Below are 19,507 nucleotides of genomic sequence, written 5' to 3'. Positions count from 1 at the left end.
TGTTGGAAGTGTTAGGATATCAGATATGGATAATCCTTTGTTAAATTGTGTATTAGAACCCGTTTATCTGTGTGAGGGTTTGCGTCATAATCTTGTTTCTGGTATTGCAATTCACGATCAGGGAATAAATTTTGAATCTGACAAGACTGGACTTAAATTGAGAATGAAAGATGGAGTGATGATGAAAGCTAAGAGAGTTGGTCAGAGGTGGATTTTTAAAGTTCTGAAATCAAGTGTAGAAACGATGGCGATTGGTTCTTATAAGTTGTGGCATGAGAGGTTAGGACACCCGAACGAACGAGTGCTCCGTAAGATGATTGCTGATGGAGCATGCCACGGACTGCCAATGAAGCTTGGTCCGACTGAAAGATGTGAAGTTTGTGCTGATGCGAAGTCTACAAAAACAAATCGGATAGGACCATCATTTATGTCTCATGATCAGCCTCTCAGTTTAATTGTAGCGGACCTGTGTGGACCTTTTCAAACGAAATCTGTGGGGGGGGCGTCGTATTTTTTGAACATCAGGGATGTACATTCAACTTTCATCAAGGTTTATCCGCTTAATCAAAAATTGGACACGATAGCTTGCGTTAAGAGGTACATTGCTGAGGTAGAAAGATTGACCGGATTAAAAGTTAAGAGATGGAGAAATGATGGTGGTAAAGAATTTATGAATCAAGCACTGGAAACCTATCTAGCAAGTCTAGGAATTGTACTAGAGAAGACTATGCGTTATCATCATGAACAAAATGGAACATCTGAACAATCGCAAAGAACAATTCAGTCAATCATGAGATGTTTGCTATTTCAGGAAGACATTCCGAAGTCATTTTGGGGTTTTGCGGTGGCAGCAGCAGCGTATTTACACAATCGAACACCAAACTCTAACACGAATGGGAAATCACCTCAAGAGATACTATTCAAGGAAAAACCACAAGCTGATCATTTGTGTGTTTTTGGATCTTGGGCATTTGTTCATGTACCTCAAGAAATTCGTAAAAAGCTGGATCATCGGGCTGTCAAGTGTAGATTCATAGGTTATCCATCTGGATCGAAAGGATGGAAATTCTGGGACCCTAAAACGAATATGTTTTTGGAGTCAGCTCATGCTGAGTGGTTGGAGGAAGAAGCTAGTAATGAATTCGTAAAACACTCTACCGATGAATGGCCGATTCCAGATAAGACTTCAGGGATTCAGCATTTACTCAATGATTTAAATATCAGTCATGAAGAAGAAGAATTGCTTAGTGTACTTGAAGTAGCGTTTGAATTAGATGATAGTAAGATAACTGAAGGAGTCCGAGAACAAGATGTATTGGTTCAGCACATTCAAATGCTCGCAGCAGGTATTGCGCATAAGATACCATCTGGTTTCAAGACGGCTATGAAGAGTTCTGAGAAAGATCAGTGGAAGCAGGCGTGTGATAAGGAGATTGAGATGTTGAAAAGAATGAATGTGTGGGTTGAAGTGGCGTTACCTGAAGGGAAGAGAGCTGTGTCTACGAAGTGGGTGTTTGCTAAAAAGTTGGATGGAGATGGTGAAGTGAAGAAGTATAAAGCAAGATTTGTGGTCAGGGGTTTCAATCAAGAACAAGGTGTGGATTTTCATGAGACGTTTGCGCCTACTGCTAGATTTGCATCTCTATTGATCATTTTAGCAATATCGGTGTGTAGAGGATGGATAGTGAAGGGGTTTGATGTGGTTTCAGCGTATCCGCATAGTCCAATTGATGAAGAAATTTACATTTTGGCACCTGAAGGTTATCCGTGTTTGAGAGAAGGAGATGTTTTGAAGTTAAGACGTGCATTGTATGGAACTAAACAAGCGGCGAGGTGTTGGTGGAAATTCTTTTCAAATGTACTCTCGAAGGTTGGTTGCAAATACTGTGTTAATGATCAGTCGATCTATGTGTTGAAATCAGAAGGAGATGTGGCGATTGTGTGGATTCATGTGGATGACGGGTTGGTTTGTTCATCAAGTGACAAGATGATTAATTATTTGCGAGAATCTCTCGAGAAATTTTTTGAACTGGTGTGGCAAGATGAAGTAGAGCAGATAGTAGGTGTGAAATTGGTTAAGAAGGATGATGGTTTATTTTTAACTCAAGAAGTTTTAGCGACTCAGATCGTGACGGAGGCTGGATTTTTGATGTCGAGTGCGGAAACACCTATGGTGGCAGGTTTGAGTCTCGAATCAGCAAAGGATGATGAAGTAGCATTAGAAGCTAGCAAGTACTTGTCTTTAATTGGGTCACTGAGTTATTTAGCTGTTGGAACACGTCCAGATATAGCGTTCACTGTCAATTATTTAGCACGATTCTCGGCAAAACCATTATCGTCTCACTGGACAGCATTGAAACATTTACTGCAATATGTATCGGGTACGAGAACAAATGGTTTGTTTTTCAGCAGGAAAGATCCAAACGAATTCATAGAAGCATACTGTGATGCGAATTGGGGGGGGGAGTTTTCGAGATCTACGCATGGATATGTTATTTTCTTATTTGGTTGTCCGGTGGCTTGGGCATCGAGGAGGCAGAGTTGTGTTGCAACATCTACATGTCACGCTGAATATATGGCATTAGGTACTACAGCACGGGAATTAGTGTGGATATTGAATGTGGTGGAGGAAATGTTGGGGAAACGTATCAAAGGAAAGATGTTGTGTGATAATACGGCGGCAGTTAAAGTAGCAAAAGATTTACATATGACAAAAAGGTCTCATCATGTGGCGCGTGAATTTCATTATGTGAATGAGTTAGTTTTTGATGGTATTGTGGAAGTTTTATGGATTGATGGGAGGAATCAGAAGGCGGATATCATGACGAAACCGCTTGGACATGTTCTTTTTAATTTTTTCAAACCTTTACTTTGTATGAATGGGTGATGTGCATCGCTAGTGAAAGGGGGGGGTGTTGATGTTCTGTCTATTTTCTACTTATGTGTGTGCGAACTTGTGTGTGGCTTTCACTAGGATACACCTATGTGACATGTAGTAGTTAGTGTTTAGCTCAGTGCCGATGGCGGAGTAGCTAGATCCCTCGTCACTCTACGACTTGGGATCCTATTAGCTAACGTGCCTTGATCCACCATCGGCACTCAACAGGTACTTATGCAATTGTCACTCTACGACTTGGGATCCTATTAGCTAACGTGCCTTGATCCACCATCGGCACTCAACAAAAACGAATCGAACTGATCAAGTTACTCTGGAGCTCAGATTTCATGGTTTTATTTGGCTTGAATTAATTTTTAGCATTGTGGGATTTTCCGATATCTTTTGTTTGTTGTTTTTTGGATTTTTTTTGGTTATGGGTATTGAAGGTGATTGAGTTTAGTTTAGTTTAGTTTGATGATCAGTTATTTTTTCAATGATTTGTTTCTTCTTTGTATGTGATCGATCCTCTTGTAACATCAGATATACTCATACCTCATACTTCTAGTCTGTGATCCTGTTCTTTTATTTTTTTCTTCTACTTCTTGAAAAGTGTTTAAATAAACAAAAAAACTGTTTGCCTATGGACAAATTAGGGGGAAATTATAATTTATCTCTGAGTGAAAATGGTCAAACTACAGAGGTTTGGCAGAGGGAATGTACTGTATTGAGGATTTTGAAATAGGATTTCAAGAGGCTTTAATGCTTGAAAAGTTTCAGAAAAAGAAGCTGATCTCAGGAACAGTGTGAGCTAGAGTGGAATTGGCGCTGGTGGCCAAAGGAACGACAACATTGGTGAGGCCCATCAGGACCCGAGACGAGGTGGATGAGAACAAGAAGACGGGGCCGGGAGGAACCCGGAGCCCCCAGCCCTGACATGAGAGAAGATACAGACTGTGAAACTTTTCATCTTCACAATCTCTGTGCGCCTCATCACACATACCTCAAGTTTGAATTTTCAAGAACCGTGCCTCCAACCCTTACAATAGATGGGCAGGAATAGTAGAGTATGTAAGCTAAAAAACAGAATCAGATATGGTCCAATGGCAACAAACTAGAAAGCACAAGATGAGCATAGGTCAGAGAGACAATCATGGGAGTAGAGACACGGCTAAAACCTTTCTGTGACAGGCAGTCCACAGCCTACACACCCACACACCAGGTCAAAGTCTTGAATAAAGGAAGAGACCTAAGATGAGATTGTTTGAAAAAGAAAGGATGAATGGGAAAGTGTGAACTACAAATAAATACCATAGAATGAGAAATAATATGATGGCTCTAAGAGAATCTCCAACAGAGCTCATGTCTTGGGGGCTCCCAAACAGACCCCCCAAAATAATTTTCAAATGTAGGGAGTCAAAAAAGTGTGTCTGTACAACGGAGCACTTAAATTTATGCAAATCCTGCAATTGGAGTCTTTTTATATGCTTGTACTCAAAGACATATCTACTCAACTGCAATACTGGGGGTGCATGTGTCATTGAGATTCTTGATTGCCCCCTAAGTGTGGAGACTCTCGATGAAAATTTGGAGACTCTTGACGTCCCACCTCACATTTTGTGAGGTCCGCTGCAGTGTTTTTTGAGGTTTTCATTGCCTGTATTGTTGAGAGCCCGCAGAATACGAGCACCACTGGGGATGCTTTATATCTATAGTGCCACTTGAGTCACATTGTCAAAATTGACAAAAATGACCTTCCTGTCCCAAAATAAGCCCTGGTGAACAGGTGCTTACCAGCCCCGTGGCAATCCTCAATCTCATCAAGGATCCCTTTGATCTTATCAGCACATTATTTTGTCAATATTCAAAAATTTCAAGGATTGAGAGATTAAAATGAGAGAATAAGTAATTTAAGTATCTGAACATCTTGTTCAAGTAAGTTGGACATTGACAAAAATGCAGTGAATGTTTGATTTCTTGCCGGACATCCAGCTAAATTGTCTCAATGAGTGATTTCCAAGTAAGGTATGGTATGTTTATGAGCTGAAAGAGATGGGATACCTTCAAGTTCTAGGAAGACCAACATTTTTCAAGAGAAAGATAAGGGAAGTAGAAGGATCCCTGAAATGAAATTAGGGGAATTCAAGTAAGGATACTTTTGTGGAAATTTTTATGAAATAGACAAGTTTTCAAAATTTTACGGTGTTTTTTTTCTGCAAGTATTCAGTCAACAGCATTTGTGACACCTTTTTAGGTGTCCCAAATTTTTGGAATTTACGTGACATTTTACAGTCTTGGACAACTTGTTGTACTGCAAAATACTGTAATTTTTTTTGACTTGAGACCCCCTATTGTCAAAGAAAATGAATCCGTTCAATTCATATTCGTTGTATTCCTGTAGAGTCTGTTTTTATTACTCCTATAGGGCTTCATTATTAGGGGGTTTCAAGTCAAGAAATTTATGGTATTTTAAGTCAAACAAGTTGTCCAATGTTGCAAAATATACTGTAAATTTGAAGAAAGATTGGGACACCTTTTTAGGTGTCCTGGATGCTGTTGACCGTAAATTTGCAGAAAAAAACACTGGAAGGTTAAAAAACTTGTCCGTTTTTCAAAAAGTTTCACAAAAAATTTCTGACTTGAAACCCCCTATTGTCTTGATTTTAGAGCTCATCGTACTTCAACAAGTCTAACAATCTTTTTCCTTACTCTGCTGAAGTCAATGATGAGATGGCAATGGAGAATCCAATTATTTGACCAAACAGGGTTGGCCAGGGTTGGCACTTGGTCAGCAGACCTTTTTTGGTGTCTGGAAGGTCAATCTTGACAGTTTTGACAATGTGACTCAAGTGGAACTTTAGAGCCACTGTAAACTAAGGATAAGTGTTATAAAATGAGAAATCTTTGTGTTCCAAAATGAGAGCTAAACACAACATAGTCCAAAGTGGGGCTGTGACCCGGCCCTGAGTTTTGCCTGACCCTGACTAGACCCAAGGGCCTTCAGAAAGTGCTCAGGGCCAACCAGGGCACACCTGATTATAGGTGCTAAAACTGGGCAATACAGTGATTATTGTGAACTTTATTGCAAGTTTGTGTGTGTGTGATGCTTTGTGGAAGCTATATGAGCCTACATCAAAATCAAAAAGCTATAGGAGGAAATTTAGAAAGAAAGATTTTGTCAACACAGCAAAAAGACAGCGGGTCTTGAGTGTCCCGGCCCCACCTGAGCTGCCCACAGGGCTTTCATCACCCCAAGCATGTGTGTCAGGGCACGTACCATGTGCCTCCAGAAAGATTTTGGGCAGACTGAGCCAGCCGGGGCCAGGGCTGGGTCACAGCCTTGATTAAATTACACCAAAACTTTGAGTCAGTGTATGTGGTGACTTTTTCAATGGGCTTGCCCAGCTGAAAAAGATTACAGCATGTATTACATATGATTCACATATCCAGTTGAGCATAAAACTGAGCAGACATGTATGTACATGATAGCCACCTATTCACTAAGTCTGATGCACATATGTAGTGTGGGTGTTATGGCTCAGGTGTGAAGTGATGGATCCTTTTATGCTAAACCATACTCCAACTCCTAATTGTTTTCCCATTTCCACTTGGGGAAGTTGAATAATGTTCACAGTGGATCATGAACATTTGTAGAAGATAAGCATTGATTGCTAGAATGGACAGTGAGAAACTTTATACCGTAGTGTTCCATTTAATCTTATAACATTATCATTTTTTATTAACAATTAGGGCAAAGCCTTACCTTGCCTAGGTTTAATCCTAGGTGAGGTAAGGTAGTACAATGGGAGTTAGGCGCCTCACAGAGGAGAAATCCTTAGGAACTCTCCTTCTTGACGCCTGGTCGCGACGGAGGAGCGCGAGAGACTTGCTCCCGAGATCTCTCCTGACTTTTAGGAGAACTCTCTCTGAAACTTAGGAAGTCTGGTTTTGCTCTCCTCCATTTGTTGTAATATTCGTGTGTTTGATGAATTCTTGAGGGTGGGTGGGCTGGAGAAAAAATTATTAGTTAGTTAGTTAATAAATGATAAGAATTGATTGTAACGCTTGTTCTCCTCAAGTGATGAGATTAGGATAGTCTTTCGACTTCCTCTGGAAATTTGGAACTAAGTTTCCGAATGGGCAGAGGGAAGTCTTTGGGAATCCGGGTATGCCACCTCTTAGGTAGGTGTAAGACTTGCGGACTCAAGCCTGTTCTCACATATGTCTAGTGTAGTAATTTAACCCGGATTCGTCCTTTAATGGAAACTTCCCCCCATTGGTCATTTCCTTCACACAACGTTACTCATCCATGGACGTATCTAGCACTTCGTCCCTTGTGCAAGAGGCGATCAAATTAAATGAGCAGGTACTAAAAACTACTCCACCCCAGACTCAAAGTTTGGCCATCAAACAGACATTTTACTTATTCACAGTCATCTGATTCTCAGCTTTTGTACTGAGTACATAATCCAGGAATGGCTCAAAAACACAAATTGTCCAACTTGGACCTTTCAAAAATCACACAATTTGGAATGAGTCTTGTTTTTGGTATGTTCTGTTTATTACAGTGACCCTATGGACAGCCACAATTAATTTCCTAGACCTTTGGGGGTTTGTGGAAAGAATGCATAGAACAAAATGCTATTTTAGAGATTTGATCTCAAAATGAATGATCTTGACCTAGTGATGGAATCTTTACATAACATGATCACATAATCATTCTTCTGTAGAGATGAGGAAAAAACAATGAAAGGAACTACATATCTTCCTACAATCTATCAACAAACTCTGGAGCAGCGGATAGATATGAGGCCAAGCTTCAATCTGAGTATAAGATCACATCCTCGGAATTCAATGGAAAGGTATGAAAAGACTTGTCACAACCTAAGCAGACCGATGGATATGTCACGCTAGAAATGATGATCAATACCCAGAGACTTCAGCTTTTCATTGAAGATGTGCTTTGTTTGTTCCAAGTTTTGAAAGCTTAGTTCTGACAGTGAACGTTGAGCGTCTACTTTTTCTTCAAGTGATTGCTGTTCTTTACTAAATATGTGCATTCTTTGATCATACTCTTTTACCAAGGACAGTTTGCGTTGAGCCTCCTTGACTAACTTGTCCAAGTCTTCATACTTGTCTTGATGTTCGAATAATGCTCGAATTTCTTGTGCATTCATTTGTGAGATCAGCTGCAACCTTTCAAGATCTGTGGTACCAATCGCGGCAGAGCCAATAATACCCATAGCTTCATCGAGGAAACGCCCTTCTTCAGAACCCTCTTCCTCAAGTTGTTTCACAATTGCCAGTTTCACGTTTACATTGAAGTGATCAAGCACTTCTTGTAGGTGAGGGCTCAGGTGAATCGAATTTTCCAACCCACTCTTGACTTCCGCAAGCTCTGGAGAAATTTCCGTACCGGAACTCTCTGCGTGGCTCACGAAGGACAGGAACCATTGATCTGAGGTAAAGTATTTTTTCTTTTCCAGCGCCATCAAAATTGTAAAATATTCGTCTGGACCAAGAGAATATCGCTCTATCCGTTCTAACAGGGCGTTCGTCTCTCCTTCAGATAGATGCTGCATCGTGTGCTTGAATTTGCGAACCGATAGAAGAGCCAGTTCAGGTTCAGTCATCCGGTCAACTATGTGTTGACGATATGCGGCTGCCAGTGAGTTCGCCATTACAGACTCTCTTAGCGACAGGGGCTCTCCCCGTAGTATCTTCTGAAGAGTACCTTTCTGATTAAGTCCTGGGGTGTTAAATGCATCAGGGAAGAAATGATTCTTTGAACTGAGCTCAAGCATATCCCGCGCAAGTTCGACATCCGGTTCTTTGCCCACGTTTTTCTTGGCCTCTTCAGCTGCATAAAGAACGCGATCTTGTTCGCCTTTTGTCAAGACAAACGGTCGGTTTTCGAGCTTTCGAACAATCAAGTCCACTTCGGTCTTCAAAGCACCTTCCGCACCGAGACCTTCCAAAATCTCTATAGCCTTCACGTCTTGATTTTGGCTGGTTACTTTCGGTTCCAAAACGACGATGTTTTCTTTGGATCGATCCACCAAAATTTCGCCGCTCTTTGTGATTTCTGTAGACGGAATCTTGATCTTACGACTTTCTTCATCTGCTTGTTGAGCTAATCCTTCCATCACCTCAATATCTGAATCATCCATCAGTACGGGTCCATTTCTATCACCGTGATTTGTTTTTATTTGTGCCAAGCGTCCAGCTTTTCGGGAAGCGAAATGATCCTGGTTTTTCATCCTCTCCTTCAAAAGCTGTACTTCCGCCTTTTGTTCATTAATGCATCGACGACGTGTTTCATACAAATGTGAAATTTCCGATAGAAGGTTGCTTTCCGCTTCCGATAGTTCTTCTGGGACGATATGAAACGATTCAGGATGGTTGTAAATATGCTTCAAAAGTATCTTTTGATCAGGTGTCAACTCATGATGACCGACCAACTTTTCCTGTATATACGCTGCTTTCTCCAATTCATCGTAGATCATTTTTGAGACACCCTCTTTGGCCTGTAGAATTTCTAACTTTTCTATGTTCTTTGTAGGCGATGGTTCGATAGTCAGACGTGCTAACTCCAGTTTATCATCATCCGAGAAATGAGCACTATGGACCATGTTGATTAAGTATTTCATATGTCGCTGTACAATTTCCCTGGCATCTTTCGGAATTATCATGTTTTCTTCGAAACCAAGTCGAGAGGCCTCAGCAATAAGTGTTTTATGTTTCTCTTCAACCGCTTGTATTCCTTCTTCCTTTAACAGAATGATTAGTTTGTTCTGATTGTCGGTCAATCTTGATTTTCCCAATTTTTGAAATATCTCGAGAGCTTCTTGAATATCTTCACGACTCCTGAAAGTTTTATCAGAAACCATACTGTTTAGGTATCTCCATGCCGCCCAACTTCGATAGTATTTACCTCCAAAGACTTTCATAACAAGGTCACGTGGGTTTTCCCAGAAGGATCTGATCAACCACTTCACAAAAGCTGGTTTTTCCGAAGGTTTCTTGAATAGTTTTACCCTTGCTACTATATCTAACCATGATTGTACCGAAGGATCCTCGCTATCCTTCAAATTGCCCTCTTGTGTGGACAGCTTTTTCTTCAAACTAGGATCTCTTTTCAATTCTTCTATAAGCTTCTCAGATGCCTTACGATGTATATCATCTACTCTGACCAGATTCGCCTTTTCTTCTGTTTGGAAGTGTTGGAGTTTATTTCTTAGTTTGATCAATTCGTTGGTCTTGTCGTTGATTTCTTGATCGGCTTGCTGGTGATCTACTGATCTCCAGTTCTTGATGGCTTCTTCCATGTGTTGGTCATGCTCTCCAGCAGAAACAGATGGCAAGTCTCCATCGAACCAAGCTGTGTCTGCACCTAACGATGAAGTATCGTCATCTTCATGAGAAGATGAGGAAGAGTCATCTTCGTGATTCGAAGCCTTTCCATGATCTCTTGTCTGCGAGTCGAAGTTCAAGTCCTGCTGGTGATCCGAGTTTTGTAGGTGGTGAAGAACGTCGCTATGCGTCCCTTCGTGGGCGCCAGTTATTTCTCCCAAATTTTTCGCCATCTCCTCCCCAGCAGCGATTTCGCCTATGTCCGCTGGGAGCCCCATGACACATCTCCTTTTGATGATCATCAGAAGTAAAAAAGTCATGAGGACCCCTTGGTGCTGCCATTGTCTGAGGATTGGAAACATCATCTTTTTCAAGGAAAACAATCAGCTTGACGGTTTGAGGTAATGATAGTGACGCCAGCAATTCGCACCTATTTTCACTCAGATGTAGAATCCTTCACTGAAGTGGGTCTCAATCTTCGATTGATGAATGACTGAAGTGTGAACCACTCTTGTGAGAGTAATTTTTATGATGATTGAAGGAAGAAAAGCACTTGGGGGGAGGCCAGAAATAAAGGACGAGTATATGAAAAGATTTCGAACGATAAATGCTTTTTGATGGAGAGACGGAAAAGAAAACTTCTGTAGAAACCGAAAGGTTTATGATCAAAATTTACGGCAAAGACAGGGATACAGTCTAAGGCTCCACGCAGCAATGCAAGAAAGCGTCCAGATCCAGTACAGCGTTCACCATCAAAAATCCTTGCGTAGTCTATAAAACTTGTCGGGTTACATAGGCTGAGGATACGGCTGAGCCAGAGCTCACCCGCAGTCGAGCCTCGAGGGCTATATGCAGTAGGATCTGATCATTTATAATGGACTTCGGTTGCTTGATATATATGATATGCGGCTTGAAAACAGGCTTTCTGCCGCGTTTCAAAACTTCGCAAAGAGTACAAAAGGTGAGCATCACCTTACGCAGCCCTCTTGCGCTCTCTAGAACCCTTCTTATGAACCGTATGTGGGGATTTCCGTAGCTTTGTACAAAATTGAAAACGCAACAGTCGATGTCACATCGCTTGGCTAAATTTGTTCGCGGAATTCGAGCAGGATGTCGGGGCATTCCGGTCAAAGTTTTTTTTTGGAATCGACCGTGATGTTTCCGTCACTGGAGTTGCTGGCGGGCCTGTTAGTCAGCCACGAAGAGGTCGCACCGAAGTTGAAGCTATATAGAGAGACCATGGATTGGCAAACTTAACAAATGGATTGGTCGCTTGGTCATGACTTCTGATATTACTTTTGCTAAAAACCTTGGCCCGATCAAGAAAAAATAAAACAGAATTAGACCCAGAATTCACCGCAGCAGCCACAACGCAGCAGAGAGAAACACTACACCAAATGTAATCTTTACCGGGCGGTAAAGAAAACTACTGACATAGAAAAGTCCTGAGGCAACAGGAAGAGGGCTAAAAATCTGAAAAAATATGCACCTTGTTCCTAGATGTTGGGGCGTCATGATGAGTATTTTTTTGTATTTTACACACGGATATTGGTTAATGTACTAACAATAAAGGCTGAGAATCATCAAAAACCCACCTGTAACAATACCTGAAATTTGGCCCTTGATTTTGAAGACAGGATTTTGGAATCTTCAAACATCAATAACTTTCGCAGTTCTGAATCAAATCACTCGACTTGAAGTGCATTAAAAAGGTGAGCCTTTCCTCTACATTTTTCATTGGGACATCACATCTGTAGCTGGTCTAAAAAAGATCCTACAGAGCTATTCATGCAGAACTGTTTGAACATATGTAGAGTGTTTAAATGACTAGATAGAACCTTACTGACATTATGAAGTGTGAAGGAGAATAGTTCAGCTTTTGAATGAACCAAAAATCGAGTTATTTGGAGCAGAATTGCAAAAGTTATTGAAGTTTTTAGACCACAAAATATTGTCTTCATACTCATGACCCAAATTTCAGGTATTGTTACATGTGCGTTTTTGATGATTTTCAGCGTTTGTTGTTAGTACATAAACCAATATCTGTGTGTAAAATACAAAAAAATACTCATCATGACGCCCCAACATCTAGGAACAAGGTGCATATTTTTTCAGATTTTTAGCTCTCTTCCTGTTGCCTCAGGACTTTTCTATGTCAGTAGTTTTCTTTACCGCCCGGTAAAGATTACATTTGGTGTAGTGAAAAAAGTTTGAGGGTGCTGTCACATGTGGTGTGATCTCCCTCCTATTCGGTCCTTTTGATTCCCCCGTTGCCGCCAAAATTTGTTCATATTCTCAAAATCCCTGCCAGCACTTCGTTTTCCTCACCAAACTCAATCCCCCGCTGCTTCTCGCATCCTGGAAATGTGTCCTATCCAGTGTGGACAATTGATGGCTGGTCTCTGTAAGGAAAAAGGTACGCTTTTTTGCATTAATCCCTCCATTTGTCTTTTCAGTGCATTTCATTCAACTTGCTGATAATCCCCAACAACATTTCTAGGTATCTTCTCCAATAACTACCATCATACTGTCCCAAGTTCAACCCTTTCGAGTTTGGATTCAATATGTCAAAGTTTGATGTCTGGAGATCACATCTTTTAATTACTAGGTCAAATCCAATCAAACGGAATTAACACACAAATTGTACCATCGTTGTAGTTTTCAGATATTTGAAGATACGCTTGATCATTTAGAATCAATGAATTGTAGTTATCAAAGATTGTGATTGTATAGGAATTAGAATCGATGAATTGTAGATAAGAGTGGTGTGAAAATTGAAATTGTTTCAATCTTCTTCATAGGATTACAAGCGGATCGATCAGTTTTGGTCTTGTTCAAAAACATCAGTCTCTAGATGACACAAGAGAGCTGAGATTGTTCAAAATCTTCCTCATAGGAAGATAGGAAGGTCAATTGGTTTTGACTAAGCAAAGCCAATCGATTTTTGACTTTGAATGTCTTCAAGAAAACTGAAATGGTTTTTGATCCTGTTCATAGGACCATAGACGAATCGAATGGGTTTGGATAACTTGAAGCCCGATGATATCTTTTATTGCCCTCATAAGAGATCTGAGATGGTTCTCAGCTTGCAATCATAGGATTGCCTCATAGGAGAATCAATCGGAATTGATTGGCTGTGATATTTTTCATGACCAATCGATGATTCTGACAATCTCGACTACGTTGAAAAATCACTCACGTTTTGGATATCTTTCATAAATTATTTCATCTCAGACTTTTGGTATTCAGCAGAGCTCGCACCGGACAGGTTGGAGATATGTAAGATACCTCTCAATCAACTTGCCCTTCTTCATAAAAGCTTGTCATCTCTTATCTTCATCTCATCTCTTATTTTCATCTGTTAACAAAAATTCTGCTCGTTATCAACATATGAGGAGTAGTACAGACAGAGAGGTTTCACAAATCAATCCAACACCTCAAACCCATCGCAAAAGAGTGTGGGAAGGAAGAGCTGGTGAGGTGATGGTGAGACAAAGCTAGGTGGACCAATCACTGATATCAGACTGTGTTGCGAGGACGGTCATCTGAATCAAACGATATGGAAGGTTGTTAGAAAGTACCCCAATAGATGATGAATAAGATGTTATTTATAATGTAGCACGTAGAGTGACTTACCAAAAGTTTGACAAGCTCATCTTGCCAGAGTGTGCGACAAAAGAGATGGCCATGTGAGGGTGAACTAGACCCAAGAGATGAGTGACGGGCCAGTGGAATGGAATGGAGGTCGCACCACGTGTGACAGCACCCTCAAACTTTTTTCTCTCTGCTGCGGTGAATTCTGGGTCTAATTCTGTTTTATTTTTTCTTGATCGGGCCAAGGTTTTTAGCAAAAGTAATACAAATTCCAATGTATGTTGGTACAACAAACAAATTTTACATATACACCACAGTTTACATTTGTCATCACTCATCCCTATCCGGGGCCTAGCCGGGGCCTAGCGAGGAGCAAGGGGCTTTGATGCGCTCGTTGGCACTGGCAGTGAGGAACCAGACTGTTCAGGATCTTGAATAAAGGCAGCCTGGAGAGCAGGCTGCGAGTACTGATCATAGCGGAGATTCGTACTCCTATATATGTTGAATACAAGGTCGGAAGGAACCCAGCTCAATTGTGCTTTACGTTCAAGTGCTCAATGGCAAATATGCTCCTCACGCCCGGTTTGTAGCTGCGTATGAATGGAATGGCACATGATGAAATACATACATGTCTGATGGAAACTTGAACTTTGTAAGTCATCTCCATACATCGCGGCACACAGGAAACATACATCGCGGCACACATGAAATAATCTAGTCATCCATCCAATTCCCCAATCATTCTCTTTTGATCACTTGCAAATCATTCATCATGATGGTTTCTTCTACCAAGATGGAGATGCTGGGCTATCGTCATTTCTACGCTCTTTTCCTTCTAAGCCTTCCCCTGATCCTCGCACAACCTAAGCTCAACATCAAGATTCCTGACAGCAGAATCAGGGCACAAGAGATCTCTGAGCAATTGATGCATGATCAAGCGAACAATATAGATTCACCGAATAGCCAGTTTTCCAAACAATTTTTTAAACAGGATCACGCGGATCATCTCTTTCAATCACATTCAACAAAATCGGAAACGGGGGTAGCGATAGACCGAACGGCAGAATTCACTCATCAGAGCGAGATCGAAATGGTAAAAGATTGGATGAGTTTGGATCATCAAAGCTGGTTTGATGAACTGGAAACCATAGGAGTTGATTTAGAAGCACTGGAGAAGGAGCGGAACAGTTATGAGAAACTCAATCTTGATATATTGGAAGAATATCAGAGATTATCTCGTAAATTCGAGTCCATAGTCTTAAAAGAAGCAAACAATAAGAAAGACATCAAGAAAAAGTTCTTGAAGGCGGCGACACAGGTTGAACTCACTGACGAAATGAGTCAGAAAATTTGGAACAAGATTGTTAAAAAAGTCAGGCTTGCAAATACTCCCTACGACGAGAGAAATGGGGGTCTGTCTCATTGGTCGCGATTCTTAAGATTCATTTATTGGAAGACGCTGAAGATATTCTCTCCAGCCAATTTTCGTCGGAAGAAGGCTTTGCAATACCTCGACAAGCTGGAGCTTATGGGTACATACAAGGGAAGCTCCCCGATCTGTATCGCTCTTAAAGAGCTCATGGACATGAACGACGAGGGTTTGAGACTCGAAGACAGATTCAACAGCTTTATCATCTCGTTATATAAGAAGTTCACCATTGATTTTAAAGACCCTATAGTCACAGAGCTAACCAAAAGAGCCCAAATGCGTCGAAATATTTTACCAGAAGACGCAAAAACCATCATCCGCTCTCACAAACGGCTTTTAGAGCAAAGCCTCCTGAACCTCAATTTTTCTCCAAGGAACGAAATTGAAGTCTCTGTGATTGATTCTGTGGCACTTGAACCAACAATTGATATAATACTAGAATTACTTGATACAAAAGGCAGAAAGAGATTTGGTTTACTCAAATCAAAAGAATATTTGTCCCATTGGATGGAGAAAAGATTGGCAAAGACTAATTGGATTCTTAAAAAAGTTGAAAGGAATTTAGATTTAAATCAGGATGAGACTTTCACTGTTTGGGGTATGTTGGAAGATCTTCAAAATATGGCCAGAACTTCCATTGAATTATCTGACATACAAAGAGAAAATTTGAAAAAAGTTTTGGAAAAAGTTGGGTTCAATGAGACCTTCATCAACTTACAAAAAGCTGAACTCTATCTGATCAAAAATAAGAACGATTCGGGTCCTGATTTTGATGACGACTCGCGTGACTTTTTGGATGAAGTCGTTGGATACATTTACAGTTCCAGACCGTGGGTCTATAAGGATGGATCTGAAGATTTGGTAAAGGAGCTTGTCAGAAGAGTTGATAAACGTACCGATGAAGATGCAATCATTGTGATGAAGACCTCTGTGGAAAGGCTCAGAAAAGACCTCGAAGGCTTAGATCAACTGAAAATGATGCGATTACGCAGACAGAGAGCACGGAAAGTGAAATTTGAACCCTCACCTCTTCAAGCATCGGGAAGCGCACTGAAACCAGCACCGGCAGCAACACTGACGAAGGCCATGGTTGCTACTATGCGCAATGTAAGAAGTAGAATGAAGGACAAAGTGACTAAATACCGATTTGCTTTAACTGAAAGGGAGAGACAAGAGATTCAAGGTTTTGTAGAGAAGGCAAGTGACAAGATCAAAGCTATGGAAGACAATCAGCTTGCGATCGAGATGCTTCAAATTGCCAGGTCAAAGGACTTTATGATTCCTATCAGGAAGGGATCTAAAGATCTCCTTGCAAAACTATTAAAAGATGAAAAACTCAGCCCTTTAGAAGCCCTAACTGTTCATTCAATTGCGCAAGATTACCTTTATAAAATCATAGGTCGAATGAATAAACTTGAACTGGCGTTATTCGAGATGTCATCCTCCAATGAGCAAAGCTCTCTTTACTATAGATTAAGCAGAAACTGTTTGACCATAGGTGAAATATACGTACTGAGCGAAGCTCAGGAGAGGAGCGACTTTGTCTCTAGAAAGGAGTGGTTGGTTATGCTATTGGCTATAAAAGATAAGGAGTCATTAAGGGTTGTACCAGAAACTTTGAGGCTGAATGGTGTTAAAGGATATCGAGGTAGTATGAGTGACGAAGATGAATTGTTAGTTTTGAGATGTGCTGAATTAGTCTCCAGAGAAATTATGCACAAGATCGGGGGAAGCGTCAACTTTGAACAAGTCTCAGGATTGATCACAGCCCTTGGATTCGGAAGAGCTACAGTGATTCAGCTACTTCTATTGATGTCACAATTGAAAGAAACAGAATTGGAAAAGATCCAACAGGTACATCGAGAATTTATAGTGAATGAGAGTGTTAGTGCCAAAGAGGCATATGATGCGCTTCTTCCGATATTTCAAAGTGGAAAATTGCGTCTGAAAGTTTCGAAGGAGACCTCCAAACTGGAAGTGATGAGAAAGAAGCTCGCACGTAAGGAAGAGACTGATCTTCGACCACAAAGACTGGCAGCTCTCTACCACTTCAACCTAGTTGATACATGGAATACCTTTTTGAAGAAGCAGTTAGAAACCCTAGGACTTGATGCAGACTTACATTGAAAACTTTTTTTTTCAAAATTATCATTTGTACACAAAACCTCATGTTGGCTTTTTTATGTTTTAGAAAGGAGGAAGAGAATGGAGTAGGGTATGGGAGAGGTTGGGAGTTTCTTTACTTGCATATGTGTATATTTGAAGTGTAGATCAATTTGTGATTTGATGTATGTTGCTTGATATATCTACAGATATATACTTGCTTTCCAAAGTTTTATAGCCTTTCTTTTGTCTTTCCATATGGATCCTGTCATCAAAGCCGTGATCAACCTGATAGTTATACCTCTTGTCATTTTACAATTTAGCTTGAACTGAAGTGATAGAGCATGTGTCAGATCCATTGAGTGATCACTGGGCATGGGTGATTGAGCAGGCAATCAGTCTGATATATGTAATCTCTGGTCTGCCAGGGAAGCTGTGACCCCAAGAATATATTTATCCATTACTACCAGCCCAATCAAATTGAGCCACTTGAATCTTAACATCTGTGATGTAGATGCTCAAAGACTTTATAATAAGAAGTGTGAATCATCCAAGAAAGAGCTAGGGAAATCAAATGAAAGCCAAGACTTCAAACCAAACCAAACAACTAGCAGGCAAAGAAAAACATGCCAGCTCAGCCTCCACAGGGTTTTGAACACATAACCTCCCCAGATTCTGGTCCTGTTCATGATTCAGACAAGGATGAAATCACAGCTGATGAGGTTGGTATGTTGTGCACAGCATACTGTGTTGAATCTTGCATTATTTTTGCCATTGCTATACAAACCCCATGGGTTTTAGTGCCTCCCTTTTGATTTCTAGGAAAGTTGACTTCTAGCCAGTCTGCAATCAGTCAAAAAGCAATGGGCTCCTAATACTGAAATTCAGCATCCTTCTGTCCTCTAGTTAAATAAAAAACCTCTCATTGACTCTCTTGTTAGAAATTAAAGTGTCTGAAGTTCATGAACTTCAATATGCTCAAAGACATGATTCATCATCTGATAAATGGCCTTACTACCATTTCTTTGTGAAGACATCAACATTGGCTAATGCTTTGTTGCCTTTAGCAGACGTCTGACATTTGCCATCTTCAGGTTGAGCTCAATCAAGATATTGGTTTGTTGTAAGTTTTTGCGCATCCGCCATGTGCGTGTGTTTACATCATCAGTCCATAGGCTATGTACTACATCATAGACATTGAACATTGCTGAGGCTTGGTGGGTGCATCTCTTCCATCTCTTGTTGTCAAAGTTTGAGTGCTTTGTCTCTTGCTCTCTCAAAGCTGCTTGTTTTACTGGGTCTTTTTTTGATTTTGCTCATGACTTGCAATGGTACGTAGCTGGTGTTGTCTGTTGCTGGATCATGATTGACACACACAGGCGACCCACCCAATCTTCTAAACTTACAACTTTCCCTAATACCACGCTTCCTCCCTAGAGGGGAGTACAAATGATTCAGGCCTCTCATGGACACAAAATCTCAAATCAACAAATTGACAAGCAGACGGTCACAACATGAAATTGACAAAATTTCAACAGACCACCCCAAATGTCAAGCCCCATGGGATAGTGTGAGATCAAGATTAGATACAGATGAAATCCAGGTGGTCAGAGGTAGTACAAGGACCAGGCTGGGTTTAGTATTATCCTAAATATTTATGTAATAAGACATTCAGAATTTGTGCAAGCTTCCAATTTCTTGAATCTGCTTGATTGATTGATTGTGGACAGCATGTGAACTTCAGGGATAGAAATAAGTATCATGTAATCTCAAGTAAGTGTGTTAATTGATGGTTCATCAGAGTGTAATAAGTTACACCATAAACATTATACACTATCCCCAAGTGGAACTGGGAAAATGATGATTATTGTAGTTTGTCATCAAAAGATCTATCACTACACGCCTGATCCATAACACCCACACTACATATGTGGAACAAGCTGAGTAAACTATTGGCTATCATGTACATACAGGTTGGCTCAGTTCCCTGCTTGTCTGAAGAAGTAAGTCACATGTGATACATCATGTAACTTTTTCCAGTTTGACAAAACAGTCCCAAAAATTGACTACATATACCTCCATAGCTACTTGTGTAATACTCTGAAAGCCATTCAAAAGTAACAAAAAGGGTGTTACATGAGGTTTAGTTAATA

At 40.6% G+C, this 19,507-nt stretch overlaps 2 protein-coding genes across 2 annotated transcripts; one reads left to right on the top strand and one right to left on the bottom strand.

Moving 5' to 3' along the window:
* Nucleotides 1-7,785: 7,785 nt before the first annotated feature.
* Nucleotides 7,786-10,593, bottom strand: MELLADRAFT_62059 (uncharacterized protein; the record flags this gene model as incomplete). The annotated part of the gene is made up of 1 exon (XM_007408369.1): nucleotides 7,786-10,593. The coding sequence occupies one exon, from the start codon at nucleotides 10,591-10,593 to the stop codon at nucleotides 7,786-7,788; it is 2,808 nt and encodes a 935-aa protein (XP_007408431.1).
* Nucleotides 10,594-14,615: 4,022 nt separating this feature from the next.
* Nucleotides 14,616-17,378, top strand: MELLADRAFT_105222 (uncharacterized protein; the record flags this gene model as incomplete). The annotated part of the gene is made up of 1 exon (XM_007408433.1): nucleotides 14,616-17,378. One exon carries the CDS (start codon nucleotides 14,616-14,618, stop codon nucleotides 17,376-17,378), a length of 2,763 nt encoding a protein of 920 aa, XP_007408495.1.
* Between the last annotated feature and the right edge of the window lie 2,129 nt (nucleotides 17,379-19,507).

This window comes from Melampsora larici-populina (assembly GCF_000204055.1).
Source record: "Melampsora larici-populina 98AG31 unplaced genomic scaffold MELLAscaffold_12, whole genome shotgun sequence".
NCBI lineage: Eukaryota > Fungi > Basidiomycota > Pucciniomycetes > Pucciniales > Melampsoraceae > Melampsora > Melampsora laricis-populina.
The sequence above is the reverse complement of the archived record's forward strand: the minus strand, read 5'-3'. Positions and strand labels throughout refer to the sequence as shown.